This window comes from Carya illinoinensis, chromosome 5 (genome assembly GCF_018687715.1).
Source record: "Carya illinoinensis cultivar Pawnee chromosome 5, C.illinoinensisPawnee_v1, whole genome shotgun sequence".
In the NCBI taxonomy this organism is placed as follows: Eukaryota; Viridiplantae; Streptophyta; class Magnoliopsida; order Fagales; family Juglandaceae; genus Carya; species Carya illinoinensis.
The window spans coordinates 1,683,432-1,700,536 of NC_056756.1; the positions used below are offsets into that span (position 1 = coordinate 1,683,432).

The following is a 17,105-nucleotide window of genomic DNA, read 5'->3' on the forward strand; positions in this document are numbered from 1 at the left end:
AGATTAGAAATTTCAAAATAAAAAATCGAGTCGAGTTTGAACAAGATTAATAGTTAACAAATTGAGTTCGAACAAGGATATTCGAGTTTTATTCGAATTTGAGCGAGTAAACATATTAATCCAACTCGAATATCCCCTGTTTGAATATGACTCGACTCGATTCGTTTGCAGCCTAGTTGAAGCATACTGTTGCTGATGTTCCATATTGACCGTACAGATTCCACATGGCTGAGAGTTTCGTGTTTGGAATTTGCAGAGCGTTTATTTATGGGTTCTTCGAATATGATTTATTATGCACTTTAGGTCCTGGGGCTAAGCTGCTAAATGTTTGTGCATCAGAGAGATTACGAATGCGTAACATCCACTATGCTATAAATACCCTTAACTTGTAATGGGTTCGGTCCTCTGTTTTTCATTGTTTTAGGACAAAACAAGAGGATACTTAGCGATGAGAGGCTGAAGAAGATACATATTTAATATTTGGAGGAGGATGAAAGCTAGCGGATATATATTTCTCAAGATTGCATCAATTGAGCAGTGAATTTAAGTGAAACCCTGTTTCCAATCGTGCCAAGATGGAACCTAAATAAAAACTCTAGATGACAGACAAAATGAATTTAGAAACCAGAGAAATATATATTCTTATTAATATATGAACTTTAGTCCTTTCAAAACTAGAATGTCATGAAAATAAATCGAGACTCAAATCGATGTGCGCATCCAATTGGGCAATCGGCAACTTCTAAAAATCTCTTTGGAAGCATACCCCTTATATCCATATCCCCTTGGCTCCTGGATTTTCATGGTGGAAAAGACCCACCTTTGATGTAATTTATTTATTTGTAGACTGTTTGCTACTTATTCTCTGCAAAGACTTTAAGCAGGGTATTAATGAAATGGAGGTTGTTTGAAAAAAAAAGAAAAATATGAACTTTAGTCCATTCTGTATTACTGAAAAGAAGACCTCTTTGGCTTAAGTTACAATGCATTGACAGCTATTTTCATTTTGGATTCACAATGCCCAGGAAAGTTGCGAATGAAATAGTTCTGTCCCTTCACGAGCGTGACCTGATCGCTCCCACTCTGAAATATTGTAGCTCCTTCGGATGCCTTGCATGCATCATAGCCTTGTTTGTCCACAACCCCAACATTGTGCCTTTCTGGGTTGTAGTTGAACACTGTAATTAGTATAGAAAAAAGGAGAAAATAGTTGGTCTTAGTTGGAGAATCCAAAAATTGTTTTACCAAAGCATTAGTGATCATGACATCAACTTAACACATGGTTTTAGAAATTATTAAGACTAATCTGAACCTGGTAGGCACAGTAAACTAAAGGAGTTTCCTACTGATCATTATTATTACCTAGTACATCACCAGCATGGAAGGTCTTTCAATTTCCAACCGGAAGCGTCTCCAACAGTAAAGGTAGCCGCCGAAGCGTTCTCATTGTTGAGGAGCAGAACTGTGGCAACAACTGCAGCAGCGTCTCTTCCCTTGCCCATCTGGCTGATCATAACATAGCAAGGACAGTAACAAAAATGAGAGTTATAAAGATGAAAGCCAATTAAGGATGGAGAGGTTGTGAGCCAGGAAATCTTCGTTTTATAGAGTTTCTGGGAGTATTCACCCCAAGTACAAGAGAATGGTATGGATTTCGTTTGTCTTAATGGGCGCTGCTAAATAACAGAGTAAACAGTGGCTCCATCTCAGCCCGACGTGATCTGTAGTGGGATTATTTACCCTATTAAAGTTTAATTCATAATTATTAGTTAGGATTGTGTTGGGATTATTTGTTAGGATTTTTTTTATTTTTTTATTTAAATAAAGAAATAGATTTTTTTTTTCTTTTTAAAAAATAGACGAATAAGGGAATAGATTGATATTCAAATTTTTTAAGTAAGTTAGATAATATTTAATTTAATTTAAATATATTTTTATAAGTCTTTATAACTAAGGCCATCTATATTGATAATAAAAGGTACCAAATGTTGAATCGATCACATTAATAAATTGAACTTGTTAAATGAGAAGTCTAGAGCAGCATAATACAAAGAGTAGACGCCAAGACTTTTGTGAATATTGATGTTAGTTATTTCTGTTACACGTTCAATCGATTGAGCACAAAATCAGGTAGAATTGAGATGCGAACAGTTTGGCCGCAGCCATAAAATTTTATAAGCAGCAGTTGCTCCAACTGTCACCAAAAAGATGAATGGAGCGGAGGTCAGGTCTCTGCAGACCATTGCCGTCCGCAGTCCTGTTGGAATGCATGCTTATCAATCATCCTAGCATATTGATAGGGTCCTCGGTCGAGATCCTAGACACCAAGCTGCCGCACTCCTTCTTGCTCCTCAATGACCGATGTGGGCTGCCACTTGCTTGACCGTGATGGTTATGGGTGGTGTTGGCTGAGTTCGTATGGTTGATCAGTGGCTGATGGTGGGCGACATTCTAATGACTGGGCGTGCATGCATGCATGTGCAGGAGCTGAATCGTCAAAAACGGTTGTGAGTGGGATCAGGCGGTTAAGTGGCTGGCTGACCAAGTCAGGCACATGTGGCTCCTGCTGGTGGGCTGACCCAGTCAGGCACCAGGTGTCTCCTGATAGTGGCTGACCCAGTCAAGCACATGTGTCACTTGCTTGGGGGGTTGACCAAGTCTCACACATGTGTCTTCTGATGATGAGGCACACGTGGCTAAGGGTGGTTTAAGTGGGTTGGCCGAGTGGGTGATGGCTGAGCGGTTTAAGGGATGGTTGGTTACTCCCCTACTTTGTAGGGAGCGGTTGTGGCTAGACAGGTGGCAAGGGCTGGGCGAGTGGCTTGGCTGGTGGGTGGTAACTGTCAGCTTGTCCCTGACCTTGCCCCAGATTCGACCAGGGTGGCCTGGTGCAGACCAGATGCCCTTCAATGGCAACTCGTGGCTGACTTAAGCAATGCCCCACTAACGGTTCAAAATATTCAGCAAGCAAATGCGAATGTAATGCAATATAGAGACACAATCCAAAATGCTGAAATACCTCAACAATGCATTAATCAAAGGAAAACAATGAAATGAATGGGTTACCCTGATTCACGAATTGCACAGGGTGAGCCTTCTCCTTTGGGATTCACGGATTGCACCCAATGGAGCCTAAGTGACAAAGCACCAATGTGTCTATGGGGGCTTATAAGCCAAATTCGTCCAAATGTTCAAAAATAAAAACTAAGTGATAGCCTATTGCCTCACTTATACTAGAAAGTAATTAAAACGATTACAAAGAGAAAATAGTTTCGGGCCCACGCCTCCTGGTTAAGGCCTCATGCTGTCAGTGGCCCATGGGTGGCCAGGATGATTCACAGCATAGGCTTCATGCTTGCATGCGTGGGTCTTCAGATTGGCCTGCCGGGCTAGCCTTGGCTGGTCCATGGTCCTTGCATGTGTGGCCCAGGTTGTGTGGGCTGGGCACCATTGATGAGTCGCTGGGTTGGACCGTGGTTGGCTTAAGCATGGCAGGCTGCTGCATGGCCCAGGCCAGTGGGGCCTGGGCGTTGGTCTGCATGGCCCAGGCTGTGGTGCCTGGGCGTTGGTCAGCAAGACCCTGGCCAAAGCCAGGGTGTTGATCAGCATGGCCCTGGTCAAGACCAAGGCGTTGAGCAGCAAGGCCCTGGCCAAGGCCAGGGCGTTGATCAGCATGGCCCTGGTCAAGACCAGGGCGTTGAGCGGCATGCCAGCATGCGTGGGCCTGCTGGGCAGCCGCACCATCAATTCCAAGATGGGTGTGCAAGCGTGCGCTGCGCGGGTGCCTAGGTCATGCATGGGCCTTGTGCCTACGCACGGCCCATGCATGCACACGGTGTGTGCGCATAGCCCATGCGTGCCCGCTGCGCACGCGCACTAGGCGTGCGTGTAGTCTAGCCGTGCGCTGAGTGTGGTGTGACAACCTCGCTTGCGTGCGCGTGCCGACTGTTCGCTGCCTGATGGAGGGTGACCGTGGTCTAGCATTCACCAAGGGCTCGGTCTGTGGGCAATCAAGCGACGCCAACAGTGCTGCTGGCGTGCTGTCCTGGCATGGGCTGGTGCTGGTCAAGGCATGGCCCGTGGCCTCCTGCCTTGAGATTTTGACACATATGCAGTTGGAATGCTTGGTATATTTATGTGTGTGTATGCTAAGATTAAAATAAATAATAAAAAAAAAAAAAACCCTTCCTAAAATCTTCTCTATGGTGTGAGATTGATTCTTGGTTGAAACTTCAAAGACAGATATTAAAGTTATCCAAAAAAAGAGAGACAGATATTAAAGAGTTATTATTATTTTATTTTATTTTATTTAAAAAGAAGGTATTAAAGTTAACACCCGCGTCCCATCCACCTTTGTCCCTAGACCAAAAAGATCTCTCTCGGTGGCTGCTAACTCGTACAGAACCCAACCGTGTCCACCATACCCACCTTGTTAAACCTCTCTCTCTCTCTCATGGCAGATAAATTAGCTCTACCACTCGTACTCCCAAACCCACCACCCACAAGACCCATATTCCCCAACATTCACCAAAGCCAGCACCACCCTCCTAAACCCTCAGCGGAATCCGTAACCCCTTTTCCGCAGGACCTCCTCATCAACCGCCAGAACCCCAACTCCCAACCCCTCTCGCCCCAGTCCCCAATCCCCAGAACCCGCCGCAAGCGTATCGGCAAGTCCCGGGACCCCAACCACGGCAAGCCCTGGTCCCACCACAGGCTGTCCCTCAAAGGTCAGCAAATTCTCCAATCTCTTATTGACCCACAGTTTGATTCCTCTAAACTGGGTGAAGTCTTGCTTCAATTGTTTGAACCGTCCGCAGAAGAAGAAGTAAGTTCTAGCTCGGAATTGTTTTCTTTGGATGTACTGGGTATACTAAAGGGTTTAGGATTTAGCAAGAAATGTGACTTGGCACTGAGTGTGTTCGAGTGGGTTCGGAATCGCAAAGATTGCGAATTGATTTTGAATGGCTCTATTATTGCTGTTGTAATTAGTATTCTTGGCAAGGATGGTCGCGTTTCGTCCGCAGCGTCGTTGCTTCATGATTTACATAAAGCTGGGATTGATATTGATGTTTATGCTTATACTTCTTTGATTACTGCTTGTGCTAGTAACGGGAGGTATAGAGAGGCTGTAAAGGTTTTTAAGAAGATGGGAGAAGAGGGATGCGAACCTACTTTGATAACTTATAATGTGATTCTGAATGTGTATGGGAAATTGGGTATGCCTTGGAATACGATGTTGGATCTCGTTGCCGACATGAAGAGTGCCGGGGTTTACCCTGATTTGTACACCTATAATACGCTTATAAGTTGTTGTCGGCGTGGCTCTTTGTATGAAGAGGCAGCTGGGATTTTTGAGGAGATGAAGTCTGCAGGGTTTACACCAGATAAGGTTACTTATAACGCGTTATTGGATGTTTATGGGAAGTCTAGGCGGCCAAAGGAAGCCATGGAGGTGTTGAGAGAGATGGAAATCAATGGGTTTTCTCCTAGCGTAGTGACTTACAATTCATTGATATCGGCTTATGCTAGAGATGGTTTGCTGGATGAAGCAATGGATCTCAAAACCCAAATGATGGAGAAAGGGATTAAACCTGACGTATTTACCTACACCACCCTTTTTTCGGGGTTTGAGAAAGCTGGCAAGGATGAGTCTGCAATGAGGGTTTTTGAGGAAATGAGGAGTGCTGGGTGCAAACCAAATATCTGCTCCTTTAATGCACTCATTAAGATGCATGGTAACCGTGGAAAATTTGCAGAAATGATGGAGGTGTTTGAAGAGATCAAGATGTGTCAGTATGCCCCTGATATTGTTACTTGGAACACACTTCTAGCAGTGTTTGGGCAGAATGGAATGGACTCAGAGGTATCGGGAGTGTTTAAGGAAATGAAGAGGGCAGGGTTTGTGCCTGAAAGGGACACCTTCAACACATTAATCAGTGCATACAGCAGGTGTGGCTCTTTTGACCAAGCCATGGCCGTTTATAAGAGGATGCTGGAAGCTGGGGTTACTCCAGACCTTTCCAGCTATAATGCTGTTTTGGCAGCGTTGGCCCGGGGTGGGCTCTGGGAACAATCTGAGAAAATACTTGCTGAAATGAAGGGTGGTCGGTGTAAACCCAATGAGCTGACATACTGTTCTTTGCTTCATGCTTATGCTAATGGCAAGGCGACTGAGCGCATGAGTGATCTGGCAGAAGAGATATATTCTGGTTCAATTGAACCGCGCGCTGTGCTTTTGAAGACTCTTGTTTTAGTTAATAGTAAAAGTGACCTTCTAATGGAGACGGAGCGTGCTTTCTTGGAGTTGAGGAGAAGAGGGTTATCACCTGACCTATGCACTCTTAATGCCATGGTTTCTATCTATGGCAGAAGGCAAATGGTTACCAAAACAAATGAGATTTTGAATTTCATGAATGAGAGTGGGTTTACTCCGAGCTTGACAACTTACAATTGCTTGATGTATATGTACAGCCGCTCTGAAAACTTTCAGAAAGCGGAAGAAATTTTTAGGCAACTTTTGGGAAAAGGAATAAAGCCTGATATAATTTCTTACAATACCGTTATATATGCCTATTGTAGAAACGGTCAGATGAGAGAGGCTTCACGGATATTCTCAGAAATGAGGGATTCAGGACTTGCTCCCGATGTGGTCACTTATAATACCTTTGTTGCAAGCTATGCCGCTGATTCAATGTTTGTGGAGGCCATTGATGTGGTTCAGTACATGATCAAGCATGGATGTAAACCAAACCATAACACATACAACTCTATTGTAGATTGGTATTGCAAGCTCAATCGCTATGATGAGGCCAGCATGTTTATTAACAGCCTTCATAAGCTTGATCCACATTCTTCCAAGGAGGAACAATGCAGGTTATCAGAACGTATAACAAAGAAGTGGTCATAGACGATCCTCAGCTATCGACGGATGGCAGCTTAATTTGCTTGCATTTTACCCATTTAGCCTCGTTTCCATCCAGTCCCTGTTCCCCCTTTCTTTTTGCCCATGTATATTGTTTGGGAGAGAGAATAGCAGAATTGTAACGTTCTTCATGCACATGATTGTTTTCTCTCTCTGGATTGAATTTTTGAGTTGAAGGAGACAAAGCTATACGGCAAGCGTTCAACAAATGTATTAGGAGCATGCCTTGTGTAGATCAGATAACAGATGAAAGGAAGGTGGGGCTGGGGAGGAAAGAGTTGAATGGGTTTGAGCGGTATGTAAAATCATATAGCATGGAATTAGGAAAAAAATGTACAGTCAACGTCTAGTCTCTAGAAATACTTTGTTTTGTAAACTTTTGAAATCTATCAAATTTACAGAGAATTTTTGGGCTAGGATTTGGCTTCGATTTTGTGTTAATGAGAAATGGATTTTCTGTTATTATTATTATTATTATTATATATTTGTTGCACTACTAACTATTGAGCTTATAAACGATTGGAAATATTGGCTATGTATTATAATTGTGAAAGAAAGACTCAATCGCGACGTTCTGGGAACATAAAGTACAATCACAGTTGCTTAGCAAAGTGAGATACAAAAGCACCTTTACATTGCCGTCATTGTAAGTTGGACAATTAATTAAAATTTCGATGCAGGCTGTGATGGAGAAAGAATTACTGATATACCTTTACATTCTTCTAGTCTGTTTGCAGCATGTGAGGTTTCAGAAGTTACACCTTGTTATAATAAAATTTGTGAAATGTTGATGCTTTTGAGTACATTGTGGAGGCTTGCAAACGTCCATCACCAAACCCGTATCAAATAGAATCTACCTTGATAATTACAAGTAGGGCGTGATCCTCTGTTGTCTTTGATCCGAATATATTGGCAATTACGACTAGTTGTGGTTATAAAAACTGTAGGAACTACTTAATTAGCTCCAAAACTTGATCTACATTTCATTAATTAGATTTTGGTAAGCATCAATTTTCCTGTCGCCATCAACAATTATAGTTCTTTCAGTTGTATAAAACGTGGGGATTCGTTATCCCCTTTTGTTTTGTTTATAAACTGACACAGCTACCTTATCTTTTCTCTTTGGAAAATACCATCGAAGTATTTAGCTTGCGATAAGGTTGCTCCGTGAACGTCACGCAGTCAGTTTTCTCTATTTTCTGCATGCAACGTGGAATTTGTGTGAAAAAAAAAAATGAGCAGACAAAGATAAGGACTTCAACTCACTAAAGGTGGCACGAACCACCGATGACGCCATAGCTTATGCATTGATGTACACAAAAACGTGTCGCATGGGCGTTCTCTACCAATTATTACAAGTTAAGCACGCAAGGATGTTTATCTCGTTGACCAATTATTCATTTTCCACCAGGTAATGCATGAAAATTTGACCAAACCAGAACAACAAACATTAGTTATGACTGGACCAAGATTGTGTATGACCTAAGGATATAATCAACTCCCATTGATTAGATAGATTCTGAATTACGAATCAAAGACTTGACGTTAAAATAAGATAATTTCATCCGCTATTCTCACCAATCTGCAGAAAGAAATTCTCCAATGTTTATGCTGACTATATATGATAGTGAAACTTTAAGGGAAAAAAATAAAGGAAAGATGCGTGTAAGTTTGTAACCAACATAATTCATCAAATTCACAGCAAAATGCTTCAATCGGTCGAAAAATAATTAATTGTTGACTTTCGTTATGTTGAGCTGTATTTGTCGCACTTCCTTAAAATAAAAGGATTTGGCGAATATTATCGGATAAGGTTGCATGGCTATGATTCTACGAAGAACAGATACATTAATGTTTAATGGATCGTACAATCATTGCTGATGCAGCTGATGAGAACAGACGAACAAGTCATGACCCAGGCCCCATTCCCCTCCCCTTCCCCTTTAAATTCCATTTATTTCAGCGGCTCTCTCTTGCGCGAAAGATAAAAAAAAAACGCACGGAAACACAGACAAGACACTTGATCTTGCTCCTTCTGCAATCACATCAATGAGCTGGTGGTGGTCTGGTGCAATTGGCGCTGCAAAGGCAAGTGATTCCATTCCCATTCTTATTCTTCCTTTCCATTTTAATTACCAACCTTTCTTCGGCTATTTCTCCGACGTTAATCTCAGTCTCTATGACTATATTTATCAAATTCTACAGAAAAAATCTGACAAAAGAGACTCACCACCGCGGTACCAGAGTGTGGCTCTGATCATCGGCGTGACTGGCATCATCGGCAACAGCCTGGCCGAGATCCTGCCACACTCTGACACCCCTGGTGGACCATGGAAGGTCTACGGCGTAGCCCGCCGCCCCCGGCCCGCTTGGTCCGCCGACTACCCAATCGAATACATCCAGTGTGACATCTTGGACGCCGCAGAAGCCCAGACGAAGCTATCCAAACTCACGGACGTCACGCACATTTTCTACGTGGCTTGGGCTAACATGCAAGACGAAGCCGACAACTGTAAGGTGAATGCTGACATGTTGCGTAACGCTCTCAATACTATCATCCCAAAGGCGCCAAAGTTGCAGCATATTTGCTTGCAAACCGGTCGGAAACACTATGTCGTCGCGCCAGAGTTGTTTGAAATAGTCAAGCCCCATGAACCTCCATTCCATGAGGATCTTCCAAGATTGAATGTACCCCATTTTTACTATTTGCTGGAAGATGTTTTGTTTGAGCAGGTGGCAAAGGAGGAGCGTCTGACCTGGTCAGTGCATAGGCCAGGAGTGATATTTGGGTTTTCTCCGTATAGTTTGACGAACATTGTTGGGAGTTTATGCGTATATGCAGCGATATGCAAGCATGAGGGCGAGCAATTGAGGTTTCCGGGTAGTCTTGCGGCGTGGGAGGGGTATTGGGATGCTTCCGATGCAGATATGGTAGCTGAACATCAGATATGGGCAGCCGTGGATTCTAATGCGAAGAATGAGGCGTTTAATTGTAGCAATGGAGATTTGTTCAAGTGGAAGCACTTCTGGAATGTTTTGGCCGAACGGTTCGGAGTAGAGTGTGGAAAATTTGACGAGAACTCCAATTTGAGCTTGCAGGAGATGATGAAGAATAAGGGTCCCGTATGGGAGGAGATTGTGAGAGGAAAGGGTTTGGTGCCTACAAAATTGGAACAAGTCGGGACTTGGTGGTTTGTGGATGAGGTTCTTGGAGCTGAGTCGTTTTTGGACAGCATGAACAAGAGCAAAGAGTATGGCTTTATGGGTTTCAGGAACTCAAAAACTTCATTCAATTATTGGATTGATAAGATGAGAGCTCACAGAATTGTTCCTTGAACGACTAGGCCGGGCTGCGGATTTGTTCTTGGTTAATTAGAAATTTTTAGCTTGTTGCTTCTATATTCAATTATGAATGAAGGATAGATAAATAATGCTCCAGCTTTGTAAAAGCACTTGATTCTTTTGTTCTTACTTCGTTTTTTGTTTGGTTGTTCGTAATCTTCAACTCTGTTGTAAATGTAATTCTTCTTTTTACATTTAATTAATGGTAAGACAAGTTACAGAATTTAGAATTTAGTCAACCGTCAATATTTACCTCTACAAACTATAAGCCTATGGAATCTGAACAGTGGCTGATCAAACCCTCTACAAATTCATTCCAAGAAGGTACACTAATTTATAATTTCTGTGCCTATGGACACGAAATTTCATGCCCAGCAGCAGTTCCTCATAAAATGAAAATGGAACAAATTAACGAAAACATTCAGCTGTGATCCACTGAATGTCCTAGCTCTTCAGCCGCACCTGACTTCTATTGAATAAACACATCAACTATGTTCTTTGCTTATGCTCCATATCACACTGAATGCAAAAGTGGCTTTCACCAAAAGACTTCAGAGTTTTGATAGCAGTACTGCTAGCTGCTCATCAGACACCTTAACTTCAATAAAAACTCCCAACGACAAAGCTAGTCTTGCAGCTAACTGATGCTTACACTGGAAGAGAGGCAAACAAAAAGAACAATATAAAAAGTTACGTAGAAAATAAAGAAGACAGAGGAAAGGTGTGATAGGTCTGAGGATTGGAGTCATTGGACTGCAAAACATAGTGGATAAGCAAGAATTAGATCTTACACAAAGCTGTTCTCCTCTATTCACAATGTCATAGAAGAAAGAATAACAGGCACAGTAGTTTTCGGCGAAGCAGAAATATTCCTCCTTCCTCTGTGATTCTCCCATAACCTAACCAGAACAAATAAGTGGTTTTAGTTTTTCTAGTTTTCCTCTAAAATAATTCTATAACAGCTTTCTTCACCCAATCTCCCCCACCACCCCCTCCCCCCAAAACGATAAATGCATCAAGACAATTAAATATTTTTCAAACTATGGCCTTAATTAAACTCCCAATATCAGATAGAGTTTCATATTTTTTGCTAAAACACAACCTGCAAAATAAAACTAACCCAGGCCAGTTTCATATTGTTTGTCTGAATCTCTCGGAGTATCTTGTACAATACTGTAACCATTTATATCCATGGGGTAACAAAACATGGATGCAATAAGCAATAAACTTCACCTGAAAGACGAAACGGCCGCTAGGTTCCCCAGAAATTCTCTTGACACCTCTTTGATCCACGATCCTAGTGGCTCGCTCAAAGTTCTTACCAAACAAGAAATGCAAGCTGCACGTATACGTAAAAAGAAAAGCCCAATAATTTAATCCCACTGCATACCAGTACTATTTCTCCCTCGACATAGATTAAAATGGATTTAGATATACTAACATGGAGAGCTGATCATCTGTCACTGTCCAATTTCAACATGTTCCTTAGATTATCAAATGCGCGCATGAATATAATAAAGTAATTAAATTGTATAAAAACTAATGAATATTGGTTTCAAAGTAGAAAAGAGAACGACCTGAACGAGTTGATTCGATGTCTTTCCAAACCGCCTCCGCTGCCAAACTACTTGCACTCATCGTCGCTTCATTTACCTCTACAAAAGCATAAATTTCAATGCTTAGCACTACTAAGTGTGCTTTCTTGCTATTAAAAGCTAGACATACTACAACCTCTGTCATTCAAAGTAAAAGTGTTCTATAAAATCACTTGAAAGCCTCCGCAAGGAAAATTCTAAGGTTTCTAACAAATTAAAGCTAACAAGAACCAATGAAACTTTTTGTTTTTTGGTTTTTTCAAAACAAGGCAAGTGCTCTACGATCAGTTTAAGAGCCTGTAACAGAAACTAGTAAAGGTAACAACAACGAAATGAAGGCATGTGGCAGTAATCTAGGTGCTTGTGTTAATGCCTAAACCAGAACGGGTCCATTTGATCTCTCATAATTTGAAATCAGCAGGAAAAGAACTGAAGGATAGAAAAGAATATTCCAAGAAATTGGTTGAGAAGAAAAATCTAGGGATTTTTTTTAGGGAAAGGTTGAGGGTTGGGTGTGTCCGCTCGAATCTGATCATACAAACCGGTTTTGAAGGAGATATTCTCGGTCACTGGTCGCCCTCGTTTTAAATTTGAGCCAAATACTTTCCGGACTTTCTTTTGTCTCGAAGCGTGTTAGTTGTATTATATTCTTACAATTTTTTTAAAATATTTAAAATAAGATAATATATAAAATCAATATTTGAATTTAAAATCTCTATTATAATATTATATAAAATTACATTATATAAAATGAAATAATATTACTTATCATTTTAATTCGCATTATTTTTTCATTATTTTATGATATAATATTAAATAATTAAAAACTATTTATTATATTTCACTCGTGAATCTATCATCTAATACTACATCATAAGACGATAAGATAATATTAAAAAAAATAAAAGATGAATTGATTTTTTCTATTAAATTATCACTCATCTTAAAAATTTAAACCGATAAAAAGGATTAAATTTAATTATTTTTATTATATTCTTCATCATTATCCCATCTTGATCATATCCAAAACGCACGAACTGGTTCATCAAACAATGCTGCCGCCTAATGCCGTTGTTTATTGACTGCACATTACCATTTGTCTGATAAGAACTCAACAGAGCAGAAGCTTTGTTATTTGTAAAAATATATTTGAAAAAAAAAGTTACAAAAACTGGTGTTCTCGTGATACTCTTATTTCCTCTGGGATTTACTATAATCAACTCAAAACGATGCAAAATCAACAACCGAGAGACTAATGCAGCCAGAACTTCAGTTGCATAACCTATGGCAGCTTGATCCCACCAGCATCCATCAAACTCGATTATCAGTAGGACGGTACTTTCTATATTCAAACCTTCTTTCCAGAAAAAAATAAAATAAAAAGAACAAACAAATAAAAGAACGCACGATATAGTCCTCAGCCTCAAAGGGTTTTGTTTCTCTACAAAACTGGGTGAAGAAGATCATCTTCAGCCTCATCTGCATTTAGGGAGAAGATGTCAACTGGTGCATTGGTGCAGGAAAGGGTATTGCGGTTAAATCTTCCATTCGAGGAACCTTTTTGGTGATCAAGATAAATGACGATCACAGTAATATCATCATGGAAATGACGCCTTACTCCCTTTTCAATTTTCTTTATGTCACCATATCTCATCTCTTTCTTCTTTGCAGCCTCTTGAATGGCAGCTCTGACTAATGTCTTTGCAATTCCCTGCATGTATTAAACCAATGAATGGACTGTGTCACAAGTGGTCAAAACCCAACACCTCACGTGAAATTATCATATGCACATATGCCATAAAGATTCTAATCGAACAATTTTCATCAGAAAATTTCAAAGCTATTCCATCAAAACACATAATAAGTACTGCAGAATTCTGCGAAGCATATGGCAATAGGATTTTCTGAACCAAGAAAAATGCTGTCGATGACAGTTGGAAAAAAGTGCTACATATCAAAAAAGAAGTGAATGATGAGCACTCACAGCTCTTGGATTTTTGAACACAATGTCTACAGCTGCTTCATCACTTAACTGTTCCCAGAGGCCATCTGATGCAAATATCAGGAATAAGTCCTGTGGCTTAAGCTTTCTAAAAAGGATAGAGGGTTCTGCTGTCATTACTGGTCGCTTCAAAGGAACAGGGTTTCCATATCGCTGGAAAATAGGGTCTCTGTTAAACTCAGGCCTCTTCAGGTAGACATCACCAATAGATCTTGACACCTGGAGAATATGAAAGAAAAAAAATTTACTGACAGTTTCCTTCCACAATCACATTATTCAAGGTTATGGATAAGCTAATTGATATTTGGGCATTATAAATTAAAAAAAAAAAAATCTAAAGTGGTACATAATTCACTCAACTCCTGTGAAAAAAAGAGAGAAAATATTAAATTTCACGTGCTGGACAAAGTTGAATAGGAAGAAACTGAGATAAACTCCCTTAGACCTTAGGAATATGCTCCAAGGGGTCTTCATGTACATCTCATGCATGGAAGTCAAACTGCTTTTAACTTCACTGCATGAGATGTTGGATTGGAAGCAGAGCATGGGACTTCTCTAAGAGGATGAAAGATATAGGCCCTCTTAGTACAGCTTATGATACAAAAAATCTATCCTGTATAAATATATTCTTTTTCTATACACGCAGCAACAGCTAGTTATATCTACTGTTGCTGATCCGATCCATAGCTAGGAGATATTTGAAAGCTTATCATACAGGTCAGACTAAAAATCTCACAAGCATCTTTACTTTTTTCGGGTTTACAAACTTCTGTTCAAATGGTAGAACACCCAGACAAGCTGGCAGTCTTATCTAACATTGGGCATAATGCAACTCCTCCCACAGTTATATACTTCATCACCTGCAAGAACTTTATACTAAAGATCATATAAAGATTCCTCTCAAAGACTCAGACATGACTCAGGAGATTTGGAGTGCCAAAAGTGAATGAACTCTACATCAAGATTCATAGAGACTAGCAGCACTAAGCTACTTACGTGATGGAAGATGCTCAAACGCATACATGCCACTGTTTCGATCACATGTGATGTAGGACAATCAGAGCACATAAAATTTATTTTTAGCACAGTAAAAAGAGTTACAAAGATTTAGTAGATGCAAAATGCCACATCTCATCCAAAAGTTTCACATGCGCACATGTACACAAAGAAAAGAACAGCTGTGCCCTGGGGGGGACATATGAAGCATTCAAGGTATAGAATCATTTTGGCTCAGAGGTGCTAAACGAAAGCATATCTAAGAATACAGACCGAATTTAATGGAATAAAAAATGAATTGGGTCGATGAATAGTAACTTGCCAAATATGGCCAGGGAGACTGAATTACTGTAGTTCAAAAGTTCACGTCTGCTTTTGGCTAATCCAATGCAGCAAAAAAGTAAAGAAATTAGCTATATTTTGGAATTTGATGAAGCCAATGCCAATGCTTTAGAAAAGAAAATTAAACAAAAATAAGTTTTTCCAGCATAATCTTTGCCAACATCTACACAGGGACTCTCTCTCTCTCTCTCTCTCTCTATATATATATATATATGCATGAAAGAATGAGCATTTGAAGAAAATTAGAAGACAATACTGAAATCGTATTCTCTATCTTCTGAACTCGAGCAAATTCAAAGTTGACTCAATACTATAACAATTATATCGCTTAAGTTAAAAACTTTTCCTAATTACAGTTTAAATACAAGTAAATTACTGCCAAGAAACAGAATGAAGGTATCACAGCCTCACAGTTAACCACCATACCTGAATTATTCCCTTAATCCTCCAAACTCCTTGGCAATGCACCACAATGTGCGAATCATCGGGATGAAGTGCTTTCAGCTCCTTCCTCACCTTCTCAACTGCAACATTATGATCATCAGACAACCGTTCCGCCACAACCAAGTTTTTTGCACTCTCCAGAACTCTTCGGCCAAGAACTGCTCTTGAGTCACCAAGATTTGCGACGTACAATTCATCATTTGAAATAGCACCGACAAGACAGCATGACCCGACTGAAGCAATTTGTGGCCGTGCTGGCAATGCTCGCTTTACTAAGTGCACAAATTCCTCCTCGGTGACATGAAATGCCTTCTTTATCACATCCACGGATAATCCACCTTGTTCAGTAGCGAATTCTACAATTAAAAAACAAAACAAAACTTCATTAAACTTTTAAAAAAATTTAGTCTTTCTTGTTCCCTAAAATTTTACACCAACCAAACAGAACCCATGTTCAATAAACAGAGAACTTCCCATAGTTCAATGAATCAAACGAAAAAAACCCAACTCCACTAATAAAAAACTATCTGCAATTCATTCAGACAAGCACGAACCCCCTCTATTTTTTTTGGTCCTGAACAACCATATCATCACAGGACCAAAAAAGAAAGAAAAAAAATATATAATTCAAGTCCTTTCCATTCCCTCCCGTACCGAACAAACGAAACTTTCACAAACAAAGCGTTCCACAGCCATAGGTTTCTCCTTTTCTAGAGAATAAAAACAAAGATATGAGGCTTTGGCGAGGATAATATACTGTGTAAATAAGGAAATAAGCGCTTGTTGATGAATCTGGAGGCCTCTGGCCCACCATGGCCATCGTAGACGCCGACGTAAGTGGCGGAGGGCGAGCTGAAGACCTGGCTCTGGTCTTCGAGGCTGGAATTGGCCTGGACCACTGCGATGGAGTAATCCCCAGACGCATGAGGCTTGAGGTCCTTGTGCCAGAGAAGTCCATCGCCCCTGCCGCCACCACAGCCACAGCCTAGACGCCCAAAAAAGCACCGCTCCACTGGGCTGTAACACGACCGCAGCATCGTCCTCGCTCCCTGTGTATGAATCTGTTTTTGCCCCCAAAAGAACAAGCTCCTGCGTGTGCTCTGGTTTGTGAGAATGACGGAGAAAATCTAAGAGGCAGAGAGTGAGAAATACTGAAATAGGGACAAAGGAAGGTGGTGGGCGAATTACCGTGTCAAGAGGAATGAAGGAAAGCTTGACTGTTGAATAAACGCTCGACGCTTACTCTACGCGTTATTTTTTTCCCTCTTGCATAGAAAACGTGTAGGATGGTTGGCTGTCTTTTTGACTATTTTTTAGAGGAAAAATATAGTTATAAATATAATTATATATTAATATATGTGTTAATATGATATAATTAATTAAAAAATAAATTTTATTAAAAATAATATTAATTTAAATTTTAAATATAAATAAATCAATATTAATACATAAATTAATA

At 40.4% G+C, this 17,105-nt stretch overlaps 4 protein-coding genes across 7 annotated transcripts; 2 read left to right on the forward strand and 2 right to left on the reverse strand.

Annotated features, from left to right (window-relative positions):
• Nucleotides 1-4,342: 4,342 nt before the first annotated feature.
• On the forward strand, nucleotides 4,343-7,341 carry LOC122311833 (pentatricopeptide repeat-containing protein At5g02860). The gene has a single exon (XM_043126550.1). The coding sequence runs from the start codon at nucleotides 4,454-4,456 to the stop codon at nucleotides 6,908-6,910; it is 2,457 nt and encodes an 818-aa protein (XP_042982484.1). The 5' UTR covers nucleotides 4,343-4,453; the 3' UTR covers nucleotides 6,911-7,341.
• A 1,456-nt stretch (nucleotides 7,342-8,797) lies between these two features.
• On the forward strand, nucleotides 8,798-10,501 carry LOC122311834 ((S)-8-oxocitronellyl enol synthase ISY1-like). The gene is made up of 2 exons (XM_043126551.1): nucleotides 8,798-9,013; nucleotides 9,131-10,501. Exons 1-2 carry the CDS (start codon nucleotides 8,975-8,977, stop codon nucleotides 10,259-10,261), a joined length of 1,170 nt encoding a protein of 389 aa, XP_042982485.1. The 5' UTR covers nucleotides 8,798-8,974; the 3' UTR covers nucleotides 10,262-10,501.
• Nucleotides 10,502-10,558: 57 nt separating this feature from the next.
• Nucleotides 10,559-12,484, reverse strand: LOC122311836 (zinc finger SWIM domain-containing protein 7). Of its 4 annotated transcripts, none has more exons than XM_043126555.1 (6): nucleotides 12,405-12,481; nucleotides 11,845-11,922; nucleotides 11,709-11,730; nucleotides 11,501-11,606; nucleotides 11,059-11,166; nucleotides 10,559-10,920 (listed from the first exon to the last, which is right to left on the reverse strand). In XM_043126555.1, exons 2-6 carry the CDS (start codon nucleotides 11,903-11,905, stop codon nucleotides 10,819-10,821), a joined length of 399 nt encoding a protein of 132 aa, XP_042982489.1. In that variant the 5' UTR covers nucleotides 11,906-11,922; nucleotides 12,405-12,481; the 3' UTR covers nucleotides 10,559-10,818. The 4 variants fall into 4 exon arrangements, with proteins under 4 accessions (XP_042982489.1, XP_042982490.1, XP_042982488.1 ...); XM_043126556.1 differs by having other exon boundaries at nucleotides 11,709-11,724; nucleotides 12,405-12,478; XM_043126554.1 differs by having other exon boundaries at nucleotides 11,709-11,724; nucleotides 11,845-12,484.
• A 495-nt stretch (nucleotides 12,485-12,979) lies between these two features.
• On the reverse strand, nucleotides 12,980-16,854 carry LOC122311835 (probable protein phosphatase 2C 63). Its single transcript, XM_043126552.1, has 4 exons — nucleotides 16,404-16,854; nucleotides 15,629-16,002; nucleotides 13,847-14,083; nucleotides 12,980-13,573 (listed from the first exon to the last, which is right to left on the reverse strand). Exons 1-4 carry the CDS (start codon nucleotides 16,681-16,683, stop codon nucleotides 13,304-13,306), a joined length of 1,161 nt encoding a protein of 386 aa, XP_042982486.1. The 5' UTR covers nucleotides 16,684-16,854; the 3' UTR covers nucleotides 12,980-13,303.
• Nucleotides 16,855-17,105: the final 251 nt, after the last annotated feature.

Bases quoted from the DNA above. Each gene is read 5' to 3' on its own strand.
- LOC122311836 (XM_043126553.1), bottom strand. From the start codon at position 12,007: ATGACAGAGGTTGTAGTATGTCTAGCTTTTAATAGCAAGAAAGCACAC. The intron at 11,607-11,708 runs GTTAGTATATCT...GTATACGTGCAG, and splicing joins ACAGATGATCAGCTCTCCAT to CTTGCATTTCTTGTTTGGTA. The intron at 11,167-11,500 runs GTGAAGTTTATT...TGTTCTGGTTAG, and splicing joins GCGGCCGTTTCGTCTTTCAG to GTTATGGGAGAATCACAGAG.
- LOC122311834 (XM_043126551.1), top strand. From the start codon at position 8,975: ATGAGCTGGTGGTGGTCTGGTGCAATTGGCGCTGCAAAG. The intron at 9,014-9,130 runs GCAAGTGATTCC...CAAATTCTACAG, and splicing joins GTGCAATTGGCGCTGCAAAG to AAAAAATCTGACAAAAGAGA.
- LOC122311835 (XM_043126552.1), bottom strand. From the start codon at position 16,683: ATGCTGCGGTCGTGTTACAGCCCAGTGGAGCGGTGCTTTTTTGGGCGT. The intron at 16,003-16,403 runs GTATATTATCCT...TTTTAATTGTAG, and splicing joins CTTATTTCCTTATTTACACA to AATTCGCTACTGAACAAGGT. The intron at 13,574-13,846 runs GTGAGTGCTCAT...TAATACATGCAG, and splicing joins TGTTCAAAAATCCAAGAGCT to GGAATTGCAAAGACATTAGT.
- LOC122311833 (XM_043126550.1), top strand. From the start codon at position 4,454: ATGGCAGATAAATTAGCTCTACCACTCGTACTCCCAAACCCACCACCC.